The sequence below is a fragment of the Poecilia reticulata genome, linkage group LG14, assembly GCF_000633615.1.
Source record: "Poecilia reticulata strain Guanapo linkage group LG14, Guppy_female_1.0+MT, whole genome shotgun sequence".
Classification (NCBI taxonomy): Eukaryota; Metazoa; Chordata; class Actinopteri; order Cyprinodontiformes; family Poeciliidae; genus Poecilia; species Poecilia reticulata.
Window position 1 is genome coordinate 26,759,109 of NC_024344.1, and position 19,389 is coordinate 26,778,497.

The window sequence follows — 19,389 nt, forward strand, 5'->3', positions numbered from 1 at the left end:
GGTTCCAGAGGAATCACCTCAAACCAGATGTTGGACTGGATTGGCTCTAACATTTGTGAATGTTAGAGCCTTATTTTCAACAGTGGAGCTATAAAGGTTGAAAAAGGTTATCATTAAGTCTCATCAACATCAATATTTCCACTAAATAAGAGGCAAAAAAATTGTTTGATAAAGGAAAAGTCTCTCAGACTCTGAGCCCGACAGCACCAAACAATTTTTTTTATATTAGACAATTAATTYAATTTCACATAATTATTGCGGTAGAAGCCATTTGTTTGTTAAATATTTAATGAAACATATTTACCATATTTGATGTTTGTTGTAAATGACGTCAACTCAGAAACTCAGACTAATGAGGTAATTAATCCAAGTTTGTCATTTATTGAACGTTCAGAAATTACAGCGGCTGTGATGAGCCACAGCAAAGGTAAACAAAGGTAAAATAACCTGAACAGGTGATGAACTCTAAACCACTCGCACCTTTTTACTCGTCGTCTGTCATTTAAGCACACCCGTTGCCATGGCAACCTCCTGCGCTCCACAAACCGACCAGAGATTACGTTAAAAACATAACATTCAGTCAGTTACGATATTAGGTTTGCAGGCTTCATATTTATTTTGCGATCATTAATAAGTGCTAAATTAACACAGTGGTGGTTGATTAGTTAATTTTAAACTCCAGCTCTGCTAGTTATTTTGGTAATGGAACCGAAACGCACAGAATTGCGCAACACCTTGTTGAAACAATAATTACAGAGATTATTATTGTTGTTGGGTCATTAATTTGAACACGTTTTATTGATTTTTTTGTTGTTCTTTAATAAAGTTACAAACGTTTTGATAAGCCAATCAGAGGAGGACATGCTGCTCTCAGTCTCCTGGTTGCGTTCAGTTTGTCCTAATGCCGAGATCGACTCAAAACCTTCAGCGATCGACATATTGCACCGCTGCTCTAGCAAAGAACGAACAGTTCAGAAACAATATGAAATGGAAAAAAAGTTATTTATTAACTGATTAAGTCGTGTTTTAGATTGTTCTTGAAAAACTAAACAGTCACGGCTGATTAGTGAAGCCACTGATTATTTACAGCTGACAGCAGCTCCCCTCTCATGCAGGTACTGCGTACCCCTGCTAAATCTTTTAGGGGTACGCAGTACCCTGCTGTACCCCCTTACTTTCACCCCTGGCTGTCGCTCACGACCTGCGTTCACGTCAGAATACAGGGTCAAAAATCCCACTTTTCATGCAGTGTTTGTATCACTGAGAATTTAGCAAACATCAGTTTTCTCATCTTTATTTTAAGTCATATTTAATAGATATATCTGATAACAAATGATGGCACTACTAATATTTTTGTGACAGATTTCTGCTTGTCCTGTATTGGGATAAAATGGTTTTCTGGACACTGGACTGGACAGCGCCTACTGGTCGCTATGTGATCATAGTGACCAGTAGGTGCTGTCCAGTCCAGTAATGCATATCAATTAGCAGCAGTATGAAAGATGTAAAAATAATTAACTATACTACATTAAGAAATTGTATTTAAGCCTCTGTGCTACATGAAGTTCATTTTGAAACAATGCAAGTTAAAAACAATATTTTGTATATATATACTGCCACCCCTGAAAAAATTCCTGCCCCTCTCTTTTCACCCCATAAATATTTTTCTAGATCCGCCCCTGCTTGAATACTTGAAGAATTTCTGACAATACTTAAATCCACAACTATAGTCTTAAAAACAACAAATACCCATATATATATATATATATACAATAAAAATAAATATCAATTATTTGCACTTCTTTAAATCCAAATTAAGTCAGCAGCCTTTTCAGACCCTGTGGCCTTAAAGGACCCAATAAATGCTAACATTTTAATATAGACCACAGATATAGAAATCTACCGTTTGTAAATGTCAATGCTATTAAATTTGATTTAATGGATCCAGCATAGCGGTTGAAGGACTGCATATTTTTTAAGGTCGACTACAACATAAAAGTTGAGTAGAAGTCAACTTTTTGCGATGACATCAAAGTGACGTAAACGCAAAATGCTTCACATCAACTTGGAGGCTTTATCAGCTATATGCACGGCAAATATTGATAAAAAAAGCGCTTTTAACTAAAATTAAAAGAATTAATTAAATTCTTTTAAGAATTAAAAGAACAAGAAACAATATGGAAAAATCTGCTTTGTCACATGATTGGGACTAGTCGACTGGCCTCGTAAAAAATCATTTCAGAGTAAAGAATTGACTAGTCGACTAGTTAGTGCAACCCCTAATTCCAGCATAGATAAATTAACAGATTTCAAATTGTTTAACATTTAAATTTAAGACTTTAAGGGGTCGGCAAGTTTACTTTGTAAAAGTGCAAAGAACAATTGTAATAGAGTTTGTTGCCCCCCAGTGGGAAGAAACATTAACGTTCCTGTTCTAGGAATAGTTTTGGTATGCCAACTTATTAGGACGTCTAGAGCTGACGTCACACACTGAAGTGGCTGTATTTGTTCGGCGTTCCACCATTAAAAAGAAAGAACCCGAATCCATATCTTCTTTCTCTGATTCTTTCCAACCCAGAATATCACAACAATCTTCATAGTTAGATTGCTTTGTTACCATAGCTACAATCTGATACTATGAGTTTAATCTTTGAGTTTGAGTCCTTTAGTTCACAAATCACAGTAAACTACAATTATCACTGATTGCCAATTAACCCTTGTTTGTATCAGGACTGAGGCAAACGTAGAGGACTATGGCAAATGATACAAGTTTTACGTGTGTGGGGTCAGTTGGACCCCATTTCTACATACAAGGGTTAAACTAGGTCCCCTGTCCCAGATTTCTCCAATTCTATGAGAAATGTTGTTAGTGATGTTGATGTTTTTAGCAGTAAGATGTTTTCTTAATAAAAAACCAAAAATAAGCAACACTTAGTCTGGTAGGGGGCAAGCAGCCCGCCAGACTTATAATACATGAAACCCTGGCATTGTTCAGTGGAGTGACCTTTCGTATAAACAGCATTCTAACCTTGTGGAGCTTTAGAGGGTTCATCTACGCTAGAGGAGCAGTCAGTTTTCTTTTTCTTGGCAACAGCTGTACCCTTCTTATCAAAGGTGAGTGGACTGTACTGTGGTAGGCTGTTGAACTTCTTTTCAAACTCCTCTTCTAGTTTTCCCAGGCTGAAAAATCAAGAACAAAGTTAGATCACAAATAGTGCAGGCAATAATTGTTTGGTACCCATTTTTGTAAGGTTTTAAATGCTCTAGTGGCCTTTATTTGATAGTGAATTAAAAGGAAAGGGGGCAACGAGAGAAGGGGAAACACATGCAGCAATGGTCACCAGGCAGGGAATCGCGTTGAGACTAAGGCCTCAACGAGCATCATTGGTGATGTGGGTTGTGCTTAACCCCTGCGCCACTCCATCACCCCTTTGGTACCGATTTTGGAGGTTAAATGGCTTACAAAGAAATTAAATAATTTCAACCAAGAAGCTTGATTCTGATAGGGAAGGACCCCAGCATCTCATTTCATTATATTTTAAAAGGAAACCAAATTTGGAAAGTTTTTTTTATTGCATAACACAGGAGATGTGTCATGTTTTTCCACTGATATTCTTACAAGTCCTCATTGGTGATGAACCCTAAATCCTTAAGACTGAAAGCCCTACTTGCCATCACTCTAATCTTTAGCTCTTTCCACAGATTTTACATGACTTAAATGTATGTGGTAGGATATGACAAACCTCTGTGAAGACTCTTCTTTGGACTTGGACTTTTTTAGCTTCTTGGTATTACTTGGTCCCACGTGTGAAACTGTCCAGCTGTCCTGACTCCAGTTAGAATCATGATCAAAAGCGCGGAAAGCACCTCTTTTACCTGCAGAAATGAGTCAGCCATATTAGTAACGTTTATCAGCATTTCTTAACTACATATTTTTACAAGACTAGAGTGGAATGTTTAATCTATTTGGTTGAGAATTCAAATTAAATACCTCTGTCTATATTGGCTCTCAATGAAGTTAGCATTCCCTCAGACACAAGAGTTTTGTACAAGGCACCCTTACAGCTTCGCTCGGATTTTCTGGAGCCATGGTTGTGTGTGTTCAGCTCACAGGTTGTGTCACTAGCCTTCTGTTGTTCTTTCTCCTTGTGCTTCTCCTTGTCCTCTTCTTTGGGCTTCACCGGCGATTGGCCGCAGTTGGGCTGGGGAGACTCTGGCATGCAGCTTTGAAGGCCTGTGGTTTTACTACTTACACTTTCTGCTTCAGTCCTGGCCTCAATGCCAGGCACTACTTTCTTTCTCTCCCCTTCAGAGGACCCCTGCAGCTTCCTGCCGTCTTCCAACTCTTCTTCTTTCGCTTTAACCAGTGCTTTAACTTTGGTCTTAGTTTTCTTTTGTGGCAGACCAGAGCTTCTACTGATAAGACTGGGAGAGGTCTTCTTCTTGGATTTATCCTCTTTGTCAATCCAAGTTCCTCTGGCCACTGCCTCAATGGTGCTGTCCACATTTGATTCAAAGTGCTGACAATTCGTACTCACTCTCTTTTCTGAACATGGGATGTCATTAGACTTCACCTCCTCATATTTCTTGTTCTTCTTTCTGACACATCCACTTTGGCTTGTATGCTGAGCAGTGGGGGTGGATGTTCCAGAGGAAGGAGACGAAGGGGAGGGCGATCTATGAGGAGGACTACAGCAGTCAGAGTTGTCTCTCTCCTCCTTAACTCCTGGATTCATGGATATTTGCTTGAGTGTTGTTGTGGAGCAGTTGTCATCGGGCTGAGACACTATTGAGTTTATTTTTCCTGCTTCTGATGCTAGACACATCTATAAAAACAAATAAAACAATTACATTATGTGAATCTGTATTTCGATAATATCCTCCACATATCCTATATAATCGTAATGATTCTATTCAGGATATAAAACAGCAGGGATGGAGTCAAGACCAGTCATTCCGAGATGAATACTAAGGTCAAATATTTAGAACTTCTGACAAATATTTCGGGCATTGCCTTTTGCACACCAAAAAATGCAAAGATTAATGGGGGAAAAAAACTTTATTATTCAAACAAAGTCAACTTAGTAATTTTGGTACAAGCTGCAGTTTTTAGCCAATTATAGAAATGTACATAATAGTAATAATAATATACATTGTTTTGTTAAATATGAGACACCATATATATATTACATATTACATAATTGTTACATAATTTAAATGCAGGAGGCTGCTGGCACTTCAGCGCCAGAGTGTTTGCCAGTAATGGTACTCCAGCCCCCCAAGTTTGCTCTCTGTGATCTCACCAAATTGACTCTTAGTAATATTTCCCTGTTGCCTCCTCCTCAGGTGTTTTCCTAGTGACACCTTGGACCCAATCTCTGTGAAGCCCTGGGTTTACTGCTTTCTGGATTATCTCCCTCGTGACGCTGTGGATGTTACCCACTGGTTGCCTGAGTTCCATCGTCAACTCTGCAATCAACCTTACCTCTCTTGGATTTCCCGGCCGGAAGCCCATCTTGCTTCTTGCCTCCTCCGCTCTAGTGCTTGCCTGTCTGCCCTCCACTGCAGCCTCCACTACCATCAAGAAACCCTCATCATCCAAACACAGTCCTGGTGACTACAGTACTGTTTTCCCCCTCTGGACAAATTTGAACTTCACCTCAATACTCTGACACTGACTAGTTGCAGCCCCCCAAGGTCCAGACAGCCAAACTCAAACTCTTTGTTTAAATAAACTTTATTTTACTGATTGTTGTTCTCCGAGTGGTGTTATGCATGTGGATCAGAAAACTAGAATCCAACATGACAGATCACTCTGGCCAACAGACAAACCCAGCAGACACACTCCGAAGAACTTTAGAGGAACAACACTCTCTCATTCAAAACTATGATACTTTACAGGAACTAAATAATCGTCAAGCAGAAACTATCTTGAAGAACTCGCTAACTTTTTACAAAACTCTTTTCAACAGACTTCCGCTGCCGCTCTGGCTTTGACGACAGCTCAAGTCCCTGCCTCCAGGTCTGAAACTCTGATCCGTATCACGTTTTCCGACCTATGACCTATGAACCCGAGACTCTCGAAGAATTAATAAGTCAAACCATTCAATTAGACAATAGAATTTGGGCCAGAACAAAGAAAAGAAACAAACAAAGCCCACCTATTAGAACACTCCAGTTAACCAGCTCAACTCACTCTTCCTCGCAGAGCTTGGATAAACCAAAACCTATGCAAAAATTGACCATATTAATCTCACTCCTGAAGAAAGGCAGAGAAAAATGAAGTCTAACCTCTGTTTGTACTGTGGAGCTTCCGGCCATTTCATTTCTGGATGCCCCATTTGATCAAAAGCCAACGTCCACCAGTAGAAGCAATGAGACTGGCGGACCATTTACAAAAAGAAGATTCTCCTCGCCTGCTGCTCCCCACTACAATCTTACATAAAGATCAGTCTTTAACCCTGTCGACTATGGTTGATTCAGGCTGTGAGCATAATCTCATTGACTCCACCCTCGTTCAGCAAATGTCCATCGATACAGTACAACCTCCCACGCCACTTCGAGTTTCCACCTTAGATGGCTAAGCCTTACGACAGATTACTCACCAGAACAAACTGCTGCAATTAATTACTTCCGGTAATCACAGGGAGTTTGTTTCGTTTTACGTTTTCTCAGCAGCCAATTCACCCATAATCCTCGGTTTTGACTGGTTACAACTACACAATCCCCGCATTAACTGGTCAGAAAAACAAATTGAGTCATGGTCACTGAACTGTCACTCCACCTGTCTCCGCTCAGCAGTCCCTCCAGGCAGTGTTGTAGTACTCGAGGTCGGTCTTGGTCTCGAGACCATTTTTTGATGGTCTCGGTCTCGTCTAGGACTCGAACGCGTTTGGTCTCGGTCTTGTCTCGGTCTCGGGTGTTGAGGACTCTGCATTTTATTTCAAGACCGGTCAAGACCGCACATGTGAAAATATCACTAAATGTACAGCATACTGTCCAGTTTATTTGTTAACATATTTGTTTTCGGTGAGTGCAAAACGCACAGATTAAAATCCAAGCAATTACGTGTTTCTGTTACTCCCTCCTCCCCCTCCCCACCTTTCACTCACACACGGCGCTCTGAGACATGCGCAGTGGTTTTCTCTGAGTGGCAGAAGATCTGTCTAATCGTCAGTAATAGAATAGCGCTGCATAAATCATAAGAAATCCGATGGCTACAGCTAACTCAGCAGCACTTAGACAACGGCTAACTTTTTTCGTCACTTAGAAAAGTAGCTCAAAGAAAGGTAAGCTCTGTTGACATGATGCTAGCAAAGCTAGCTGTACAGAGACACATAAGCATTTGTGACATTGTGATGAAAAAAAGTCACTCATTGTGCTGAATTATTGTGCGGAGGTGTTGACTGACTTGTCGCATATATGGGACAAAGCTGTGTCCAAAAGTCTGCAATATAGTGATGCGACATTCAGGAACAGTCCGATTCTTCTGAATGGCTCTTTACTTAGAAAATAGGACTGGAGTGTCACTGAGAGCCGTTCTTTGTTCTTGTAATGCTTTGCGTACACTGCAGTAGCCATCATTACTTTATTTAATTATATACATTGATATTTTAATTAACAAATAAATAAAACAAGAATGAAAGAGTACACAGAGCATGCACATTGCTGTATGATTGTTTTTGTTCAAAGTGGCAGCTGTAATGTCTGCCATGGTGTCAGACTGCCTGGCTTCATGTAGCAGGAGAGACGATGAAAACAGTCATGGTGAGCGCCTTGTGCTTGGTTACTTCTTTGTTGCTCCTTGGTCAGTGTTCATAGTTGAGCGTTATTTACAGTCAGGGCATTGCCTCAATTGCTATGTTTAATGGTGCAGAGAATGGTAGTTTCTGACATAAGCAATATCGGCAAACGCCCAGGGCGTTATCTTTTTAGGGATGGCACGAGACCATTGCGGATTGTAGCACAAAGATGGAAGCACTTCATTTTATTATTGGTAAAATTTATTATGTATTTAATATCTAGGTGTTTTTATGGGAATATGGATATTTCAGATCAATTTGAGAAGCAATTTTGATCATATTTCACATTTTATCATGTCATTTAGCGCAGGCCGCTGGTCTTGGTCTTGACTCGGTCTCGACTTCCCTCGGTCTTGGGCTTGACTTGGTCTCGGACCCTAAAAGTCTTGGTCTTGTCTCGGTCTCGATATGCTCTGGTCTTGGTCTTGTCTTGGTCTCGGGTTAGGTGGTCTTGACCACAACACTGCCTCCAGGTCCTCCACCGGTGAAACAGCATGGAGCTGACCCACCATCCCAGTGGATTATCATGATCTAGCACCGGTTTTCAGTAAGTCCAAAGCACTACCTCTTTCACCTCATCGCCCTTATGATTGTGCAATCGATCTTCTCCCTGGAGCACTACTACCCAACACTCGCCTGTACCACATATCACAACCTGAAAGAGAGACAATGGAGAGATACATAAAGGAGCCCCTGGCTGCCGGCATCATCCTCACCTTTGGGTGCAGGATTCTTTTTCGTAGGGAAAAAGGACGGGTCCCTGAGACCGTGCATCTTTGTAGTGATTAAGGTTTGAATCAAATTACTGTTAAAAACAAATACCCTTTGCCACTTCTTTCATCAGCTTTTGAACCAGTCCATGAAGCTACTATTTTTACTAAACTCAACCTCAGAAATGCGTATCATCTCCTTCGCATCTGCAAAGGGGATGAGTGGATTTGACAATCCCGTTGGTCATTGTTTTTCTCCCGGTTTAATCTGTCTATCTCTTACTGTCCAGGCTCCAGGAACATTAAACCCGATGCTCTGTCCAGAATACATTCTCCAGATGATTCCGAGAAGACCCCTGCCACCATCTTGCCCCCCAGTCGTACCGTCGCAGCCATTGAGATTAAGGAAGCACAGCAGTCTGAACCCAACCCTGGTACCGGTCCCACTAATGAGACATACATCCGCAGAGTCCGCTTAATCCATTGGATGCATTCAGTCAAATTCTCAGTCCCTCTTGAAAATGAGATCTGGATCTCAACGGGGTTTACCTGGTTAAAGAACTAAAAAAAATTTTCAAAATCCTGGTGTCAGTCCCTTATTTCCCGTCGATTCTGGTGGCCATCCGTTCATAGACGTCAAATAGTATGTTCTCGCTTGTCCCACCTGCGCTCGGAACAAGTTCTCCCATCAATCGCCATCTGGTCTGCTACAGCAGTTCTCCATACCCAAACACTCCTGGTCACACATAGCCGTCGACTTTGTCACCAGACTGCCCATCTCCAAAGGCTTGACCACCATATTCACTATTGTCCACCGTTTTTCTAAATCCTGCCTTTTAATCCCTCTAAGAAAGCTTCCTTCAGTCTTCTAGACTGTGCAGCTCCTGGCAAAACATGTATTCCAATTACACAGCATCCCACAAGAAATCTTATCTGACCGCAAACCACATTTTTGTTCAGCCCTTGAAGCTAAAGTATCTCTAACCTCTGGTTATCACCCTCAGTCAAATGGACAATCTGAACACATGAATCAGGAACTGAAATCAACCCTCTGATGCCTCATCTCCACCAACCCATCAGACTAGAGTCATCATTTCCCATGGGTCAAGTATGCTCATAACTCACACATCTCTGCTGCCACTGGTTTGTCCTCTTTTGAAGTCTCGCTAGGCTATCAGCCTCCATTTTTTCCTTCTGATGAGAAGGAGATCTCAGTCACCTCCGTTCAGCACCACATTTGCCGTTGTAGAGCCATATGGAACAACATCATCACTGCACTCAACCAAACAGCCGAACAAAACCGCCGCCTTCCTGACCGGAAAAGAAGACCTGCCCCTCTTTATACCCCCGGACAAAAGGTTTAGCTCTCCGCAAAAGACATCCCATTGAAATCTATATCCAAGAAACTGTCTCCCCGATTTATTGGTCCTTATGAAATTGAAACTGTCATTAATCCATCTGCAGTCCGTCGTCATCTCCCCGCCTCTCTTCATATACATCCCACTTTTCATGTCTCCCAGGTCAAGCCCGTCCAGGCCAGCTCCTTGTGCTCTCCTCCCACCCGAGACATTGATGGGCATCCTGCCTATGCTGTGCGCCGGGTCATGGACTCCCGTCGGCGAGGCCGTGGTTGGCAGTCGACTGAGAGGGCAACAGCCCAGAGGAATGTTTATGGGTCCCTGGTTTGTTTATTTTGGACCCTTATATTTGATTATCATTTGTCCCTTCCTTCATGCTCTTCAGGACTGCCAGGTGGCGGTCGTTAAGGGAGGGGTACTGTTGGGAACCGGGGTTGTGGGAATGGCTAGTTTGCTGCTTTTCCCCTCCTTATCCACTAGAGGGTGCCAAGAGGTTGCACCTACCTGGAGGGTGTGTCTGTGGCCCCTGGATCCTGCGCACCTGCGACCAATCTCATCATCTGTGAGGAGTATATGAGCAGGTGGCTGCTGGCACTTCAGCGTCAGAGTGTTTGACAGTGATGGTACTCCAGCCCACCGAGTTTGCTCTCCGTGATCTCACCAAATTGACTCTTAGTAATATTTTTTTAGTAATATCAAAGAATAGTGGGTTTTTGCTCCTGTGAGACTTGATCCTAGTGGATAAATATCGCATCAAAATAAAAAATACAACTTCAGAACTCTTAAAATATATTAGCCAAGAATTACTGCAAAGTGTTCTTGAAGTGTCCTTTAAATACATTGACTCACAAGGAACAAAAATAGTAAGTTCTAGATACCCATCCATCCATCAATCCATTTTCTTCCGCTTTATCCAGGGTCGGGTCGCGGGGGTAGCAACTTAAGAAGGAAGGTCTAGACTTCCCTCTCCCCAGCCACTTCTTCCAGCTCTTCCGGGGGAATCGCAAGGCGTTCCCAGGCCAGCCGAGAATAGTCCCTCCAGCATGTCCTAGGTCTTCCCCGGGGCCTCCTCTTGGTGGGACGTGGCCGGAACACCTCACCAGGGAGGCGTCGAGGAGGCAGCCAGACTAGATGCCTGAGCCACCTCAACTGGCTCCTCTCGACGTGGAGGAGCAGCGGCTCTACTCTGAGTGCCTCCCGGATGACTGTACTTCTCACCCTATCTCTAAGGGAGAGTCCAGACACCCGGAGAAAACCCATTTTGGCCGCTTGCATCTGCAATCTCGTTATTTCGGTCATGACCCAAAGCTCATGACCATAGATGGAGGGTAGGAACGTAGATCGACCGGTAAATCAAGAGCTTCGCTTTTTGGCTCAGCTTTATCTTCACCACGATGGACCATTACAGCGCCCGCTTCACGTCAGACGCTGCGCCAATCCACCTGTCGATCTCCTGCGTCTTCCCTCACTCACGACCTGTTGAAGCAAATAGGACCACATTATCCGCAAAAAGCAGAGATCCTAAGGCCACCATAATGGATCCCCTCTTGGTTGCGCCTAAAAATTCTGTCCATAAAAATAATTAACATAATCGGTGACAAAGGGCAGCCCTGGCGGAGTAAAACTCTCAACGGAAACAAGCCTGACTTACTGCTGGCAATGTGGACCGCACTCTGACACCGGTCAAAGGGCTCGGTACCCCATACTCCTGGAGAACTCCCCACAAAGTCCCCCAAGGGACACGGTCAAACTTCTTCTCCAACTCCACAAAACACATATAGACCAGTTGGGCGAACTCCCATGCACCCTCCAGCTCTACACCTGCTGAGGGTGTAGAGCTGGTCTAGTGTTCCACAACCAGGATGAAAACCACACTGCTCTTCCTGAAACCAAGGTTTGACTATCCGACATTCTATCGAAGTTCTAGATACACATATCACTATTCATCAGATGGGCTATTTTGGAAATCTGTGAAAGTCCAAGTTTAAATATTATTCCTAAAAGGTCCTAAAAGATTGATCTCCATATGGAGATTTAGTCGATCAAATCTCATGTATGCCATTACCTGCAAAAACATGGATTAATGAAGCGTTGTTGTCAACAATATTTTGACCTTCCTAACCCTTCTTCAGTGATGGAGAAAGTACTCAAAAAATGTACTTAAGTAAAAGTACAAATACACAGACAAAAATGTACTCAAGTAAAAGTCAAAGTACCACATTAACATTTTACTTAAGTAAAAGTAAAAAAGTACTGGTTTTTAAAAATACTTAAGTATTAAAAGTAAAAGTACTTGCTAATGCATTGCCTAATCACTAATATCATTAAGTGTACCGATCATATGCCACAGATAAAGCATGTTTTTATTGAGTTTACTCTGTAACATAGTTTAGACTTAGATATGTGATTCTATGCATCATAATTTCAGGGATGGAAACATCTCGTCTCCTGTCCTAACATAACATGAACTTCACTTTTTTTGCCACACATTTTTAAAGAAATCCAACTGGCAGAGGAGGACATGGAACCAAGGAGCCTCATAGCAGAGTTGTAGTCTAGACCACTGAACCCAAGAYCAAATCAAAACCAGCACCCCGTGCTACATGACAATAAAATTAAGTGCACCTATCAAAACTGCTTCTCAAATTGATCTGAAAGATTCACTTTCCCACCTAGATATTAAATACTTAGAGCTGAAATAAATTTAACCAGWGACAATTCAAACTCTTCATTCTGTTTTGCTTTCATCTCTGTGCCACAATACACAGAGGTCTCCTGCCATCCCTAAAAAAATAACACCCTGGGCGGTTGCCCATATTGCCAATGTCAGMAATAATAATTGTCTGCACCATTAAACATAGCAATTAACAACGCTCAACTATGAACACTGTCCAAGGCCCAGGAGGAGCATTGTGACTGTTCTCATCCTCCCTCCTGCTGCAATGTCTGCCACCATGACAGGTGACGAAAACAAAGAGCAATGAGCATGCTGTGCGTTCCTACGTTCTTGTTTTATTTATTCGCCAATTAAATATAAAGATATTTTAATGAAATAAAATAGCTACTGCAGTGTACGCAGAGCATTAARAGAACAAAGAACGGCTCTCASTGAGGCTTCAGCACTATAGGACTTRGTCAAGATCCGTCCAGAAGAATCGGATCGTCCATGAATGTCATATTACAATATTGCACTTTGGTCACAGCGTTGTCCCATATCTGCGACATGTCAGTCATCGCAGATGCAACATGTGTCTCAGTCAATACAGCTAGCTTTGCTAGCATCACGTCCACGGAGCTTACCTTTCTTTAAGCTTTCCTTCCAAGTGACGTTAAAAATTGGACGAAGTCCCCACCGTCTGTGAAAGCGAAGCGCTGCTGATTTTACATGTCGCCATATCTTATGATTTATGCAGCGCTTCTGTACTATTATATTACTGACGCTCAGAGGAAACCACTGCGCATGTCTTGGAGCTCCGCGTGCGAGTAAAGGGGGAGCCGATGGGTGACAACAGACACTACGTCACGTTATTGCTTGGATTTTACGGCGCCACCTTAAGTCCCTGAACTTCACATTTTAAGGGAAAAAAAAACACAATGCGACTTGGATGTAACGAGTAACGCGACAGTTTTGTAGAAATGTAGTGAAGTAGAAAGTACAGATACTTACTGTAAAATGTAGTGGAGTAAAAGTAGAAAGTATCCATTATTAAATCTACTTAAGTAAAGTACAGATACACGAAAATTGTACTTAAGTACAGTAACGAAGTACTTGTACTTCGTTACTTCCCACCACTGCCCTTCTTATTCAAGTACTCAGATTTTAGATACTGAGACATGGTTACGTCATTGTCTTTATGACAATTAATTTAACATGCATCTTTTAAAGATGATTCACTTACCTCTGCAAGCTGGAAGAGAGCTGACTGTCTGTATGGTTTTCCTTCAAGGGTCCCTGACAAGGAAGACTGAACACACCATGACATAATCAGTTCTCCATCATGTTCCTTCCTGGTATTATACAACAATTCAGTTTGATTCTAACAGACTGAATAATAGAATAGAATAGAATACATTTTATTATCATTATACAAGTGTACAACAAAATGAAAAGCCCTTTTTCCAGTGCAGACAGGTACATTGAAAAGAAGTGCACGTAAAATGTATACAAAAATTTACCAAATTTAAAAAATACAGAATATGAATAAATATAAAATATATAGAACTATTGCACAGAGGTAGTGTTGTTGCATAGTGTAAATATTGCACAGTAAATATCGCAAGTAGTTACACTGTAGGTAGGTACCGGGGAGGGTGGGGGGAGGAGGGGATAAGTCAGTGCATGTGTGAATTTAGGATTGTTACAGCTTTTGGGAAGAAACTGTTTTTGAATCTGTTTGTCCTTGTCCTAAAGCACCTGTAGCGCTTCCTGGAGGGCAGCAGGTCAAACAGTTTGAAGCCAGGGTGGGAGTTGTCCTTCAGGATGTTTTTTGCTCTGTTAAGGCACCATGAGGTGTAAATGTCCAGCATGGAGGGAAGAGGGCAGCCAATGATTCTCTGTGCTGCTTTGACAACCTTCTGAAGCCTCTCTCTGTCTGCCACGGTGCAGCTACCGTACCATACTGTGATACAATACGTCAGCAAGCTCTCAATGGATGAGCAGTAGAAGGTCAGCAGCAGTTTGGGGTCCAGATTGTGCTTTCCAAGCACTCTCAGGAGGTGTAGGCACTGCTAAGCCTTTTTGGTGATTGTTGTGATGTTCTCTTTCCAGTCGATGCCAGCTGTGATGAGGACGCCAAGGAACCGGAATGAGTGGACCCTCTCTACACACTTGTCATTGATGTAAAGGGAGGCTGGGTCAGTGCAGTGCTTCCTGAAAATGACAATGATCTCTTTGGTTTTCTTGGTGTTCAGAACAAGATTGTCTGCTGAACACCAGGCTATCAGTTTCAGGATCTCATGTCTGTAGGCTGTTTCATCTCCCTTTAATATGAGTCCAACTACTGTAGTGTCATCAGCAAATTTGATGATGAGGTTATTGTTGTGGGTCGGACTGCAGTCATGGGTGTAGAGGCAGTACAGCAGAGGGCTCAGCACACAGCCCTGTAGCGAGCCAGTGCTCAGCAAATGAGTAGAGGAGAGGTGTAGGCCAAGTCTCACAATCTGGGACAGATTGGTGAGGAAGTCTTTTATCCATGTGCATGTAAGAGGGGGGAGACCAAGGGTGACCAGTTTGGTTTGGAGAATATCCGGAATTATAGCATTAAAGGCTGAGCTATAATCCACAAAGAGCATTCGGACATAGCTCTCCTGTTGCTCCAGATGGCTCAGTGCAAAGTGGAGAGCTAAGGCTACGGCGTCCTCTGTGGATCTGTTTGTTCGATATGCGAACTGGTGCCAGTCGAAGTCAGGAGGTAGGTAGTTTTTGATATGCTCGAGAACCAGTCTCTCGAAGCACTTCATGATTACTGGAGTGAGGGCCACAGGGCGGTAATCATTTGTGCTGTTAATTGGAGACTTCTTCAGCACTTGGACAATAATGGCTGATTTTAGACAGAACGGAATAACTGCTTGGGCCAGAGAGAGGTTGAAAATTCTGGTAAAGATGGGAGCAAGTTGATATGAACATGTTCTGAGCACCTTGCTAGGTCTGGACCAGTAGCCTTTTTGGGGTTCACTGCCAGGAGCACCCTCTTAACATCATACTCCTGTACAGTGAAAGGTGTAAGTGGAGTGGTGCAAGAGCCCGTTGGGGATGGATTTAGGGCCTGAGCAGGTGAGTGCTGTTGTAATGTTCCAAGGCTTGCAAAGAAGCAGTTTAGCTCCTCTGGTAGCGGTGCGCTCAGGTCTCCTGTTGTGACTTTTCTTGCCTTTGTTGTTTGTGATGTCTTGGATGCCTTTCCACACCTCCCTCGAGTTGTTACTGGTCAGGTGGGACTCTATGGTCTTCTTGTGGTCCGTCTTTGCAGATTTTATTCCTCTTTTCAGGTCGGCTCGAGCAGCCCTGAACATAGCTCTGTCACCTGACCGAAAAGCAGCATCGCGGACCCTGAGGAGTGAGCGGACCTGGGTGGTCATCCAGGGTTTCTGGTTGGGGAAAACACGAATGGTTCTCTCCTCAGTCACATTTCCAATGCAGAACTTGATGTAGTCCAGTACCATATCTGTGAATGTTTCCAGCTCCTGCTGTTCAAATAAGTCCCAGGCAGTCTGTTCAAAGCAGTCTTTCAGTTTGAGAAGTGAACTTTCAGACCAAGTTGTAACAGTTTTTATGATGGGCCTGGCACCGCACCTGAGGGAGGTGTAGGCTGGGGAAACCAGGAGTGAGAAATGATCTGACTGACCAAGATTTGGGAGCTGTGTGGCTCTGTATTCGTGTTTGATGTTGGAGTAAACATGGTCCAGCGTGTACTTCCCTCTAATAGAACACTTGACATGGTAGAAGTTTGGGAGCACAGTTTTCAAGTTGGCCTTGTTAAAGTCTCCTGCTATTATGTGAACACCGTCGGGGTGAGCCCACTGTTGCTCATTTATGGTATTCAGAGAGAGAGTGGAGTGTTTACATTGGCGTCCGTTGGTAAATAAACTGCCGTTATAACCACTACTGTGAACTCTCTGGGTAGGAAGAAGGGCCTACACTTTAGGAACAGTGTGTGCCTATTATTGTCCCGTTGTAGCACCAGTTCTCATACCCGTAAACACAGAACCCCCCTCCTCTGCTGTTACCGAAGTCTTTTGTTCTATCCGCACGTAACAGAGTATGGCCTGCTAGCTGGATGCTAGAATCTGGAATTCCAGGGTGACACCAGCTTTCAGTAATGATCAAGACACAACAGTGGCAAACATAGTGGTTTGCAGCGATTTCTAGTTCCAGATAGACAGAATTGTTAACCAGGGATCTGGCGTTGGAGAGATACAAGCTTGGAAGAGGTGGCTTGTGAGGTTGTTCTCTGAGCCGACGCATGACACCAGACCTGCAGCCCTGCTTCTGCTTCCTCTCCCTTCTCCTTCTGCGTCGACTCCTAGGCAGGGCAGTAATCCATGGGGAGCCTGGCGGTCTCACTATTTCTTTGGGGATGTTGTGCCTGTAGTGAAAGTCACTCAAAATACATATTTGGAGCTGCTCACAGATGTTCAGAAGATTCTGGCGGGTGTATTGGTGTGCATTGAGCCGATAGTGCACAAACATACAAAAAAAACAACAACAAAAACAAGCAAAAAGAGCACTGGGAAAGAGAGCCACGAGCCGCAGCGTCTATGCGCCATCTTGGAAAAAGATTTCAGCTTTTACTATGTCAAAGCAATGAAATTAGCTGGCTCTTGATGAATCCAAACGGTTGAAGCTGTTAATTAAAACTTGCTTAAAAGATGAAAAACATAACTGAAATAATTTACATTTCAATATTACCCAGTGAGTTTTTAAAAGTGCACATATTTAAACTGAAACTTTCAGTAAAATGGTAAATGGCCTGGATTTTTATAGTGTTTTATCAAGTCCAGAAGATCCCACATCACTTCACACTACATTCATTCACGCACATTCACACTCTGATGGTGGCAAGCTATTAGATTGTAGTCACATATAATTCTGTCAAATCCATAATTTGACAGTGTAAAAGATGTAAATATTTGAAATCAAATATTTACACCGAGTAGAAAGACACAAGACCATTGTTTTGATTAGTTTCTATCAGTTCACTAATCAGCATCAGACCAAACTTGACCTGTTTTAGCTTAGTTAGAATTACCAAAATTATTTATTTTTACTAAATGCCAGAAAACTTGGCCAGAACATTTTTAGAATATTTTTTCCAACTTTCCTCGAATTCAAGTGTTTATATACATTTGGTCAGTATCAACGATAACTTCTTTAAATGTCAAACCTTTTGGGTTTCCTTCCACAAACGTCTCACTAGAGGTGTGCCAATCGATCGGCTGAATTTCCATGAAAAAGTGTATGATCGGTGATTGCCTATCACCGTCTCTTGTTGCCGATCACCAAAACCGATCACAATTACCTCACCTCGCAGCCTGCGTGTGCATCTAATCTCCTCTTTCCTTCACACTGCACAAGCGCGGGGCAACAAATCCTGTCTTGTGGAACTATGACATTCTGAGAATGAATGGATGCATGTTGCGGTGGAAAATTACCTCAGGGGTGAAGCATGTCAAAATGCAGCAACACAACACAAATTTAATATGGCATTTAAAAAACTTGATGGAGTTTGGCTACATTGAGGCACACTGCAGGACAAAAAAATGACATCCAGAGCGGCCAGATAGCAGGTAAAGCAGCATTCAACTACCAACACTCACCCGGATTAGCATCATGGTCAGAAAGCTAAACAAATAACCCGAAAAGTAATTCAAGTCTTCAAGCTGATGGTGTAAGACGCTGGTTCTGCTCTGGCTCTTGGGCCGCCGCTACACGCTACTGGTTGCAATATTTCACAGACGGAGTGCCGCTCAAGCTGCACCAGACAATAAACTCTCACACTGAACAAAAGCCTAAAAGAAAAAGATTTTAGATATGTATTAAAATATGCCTATTATGTCTGAATTACCGTATTTTCCGTACTATAAGGCGCACCTAAAGACCTTCAATGTCCTCAAATGCCGACAGTGCGCCTTATAATCCGGTGCACCTTATATATGGACCAATATTGAGCCACAACAGGTCTAACAACTACAGTAAGCAGCCGCCGACTTCATTTTCCCCCGTAGAAGAAGAAGTGCGCGGTGCATGCTGGGATAGTTGTCTGAACGCTGGTTTGTTAATAAAGTTTGATAATACATTTAAAGCCTGGGGGGAGGGACGGGGGAAGAAAGACAGAGACTGCGGCTGCAGCGTATCGGTTGGTTTGTGTTACCCAGAAAGCAGTTGGGCACAATATCAAACCAAAACTGTGAGTGAAACAACAACTGGGGCAGACTACTATATAAAGTACTCGGGGACCACTTCTTTACAAATGTGGATGTCTAATAATAGAGTATGGAACAAATTGGCAACCGAAACTGAAGCATCTATTCTATGCGCCTTTTAATATGGTGTACCTTATAGTGCGTAAAATACAGTAGGTGAATTTATTGCCAGATAATTTTTCCATTTTGCCAGAAAACATAGCATCACTTATACCCAGGGGTGAAAATAGGCGGGGATTGTCGGGTACTGCGTACTCCTAAAAGATTTAGCGGGGGTACGCAGTACCTGCAAGAGAGGGAAGCGGCTGTCTGCTGCTCTATTTTGCCTCTTATTTAGTGGAAATATTGATGTTGATCAAACTTTCTCCAAAATAATTACCTTTTTCAACCTTTATAGCTACACTGTTGAAAATGAGGCTCTAACATTCACAAATGACATTGAAATAAAATCCAGTTCAACATCTGGTTTGAGGTGATTCCTCTAGAACCTGTGTCCAACCAAACGCCCGTGTCCAACGTTTGGTCCTCATATATGGATGAGGACCATATATGTCCTATACATATATATATATATATATATATATATATATATATATATAT

At 42.5% G+C, this 19,389-nt stretch overlaps 1 protein-coding gene across 8 annotated transcripts in view; it reads right to left on the reverse strand.

Moving 5' to 3' along the window:
- Positions 1-19,389, reverse strand: part of bbx (BBX high mobility group box domain containing) — a 66,879-nt gene that overhangs the window by 17,430 nt on the left and 30,060 nt on the right. For 7 of the 8 annotated variants that reach the window (XM_008428649.2, XM_008428647.2, XM_008428651.2 and 4 more), the window contains 4 exons: positions 13,770-13,835; positions 3,992-4,826; positions 3,744-3,876; positions 3,029-3,180 (listed from right to left, as the gene is read on the reverse strand). In XM_008428649.2, coding sequence (XP_008426871.1) covers positions 3,029-3,180; positions 3,744-3,876; positions 3,992-4,826; positions 13,770-13,835 — 1,186 coding nt within the window. The remainder of the gene's footprint in view (positions 1-3,028; positions 3,181-3,743; positions 3,877-3,991; positions 4,827-13,769; positions 13,836-19,389) is intronic. The other variant, XM_008428652.2, reaches the window with a different exon arrangement.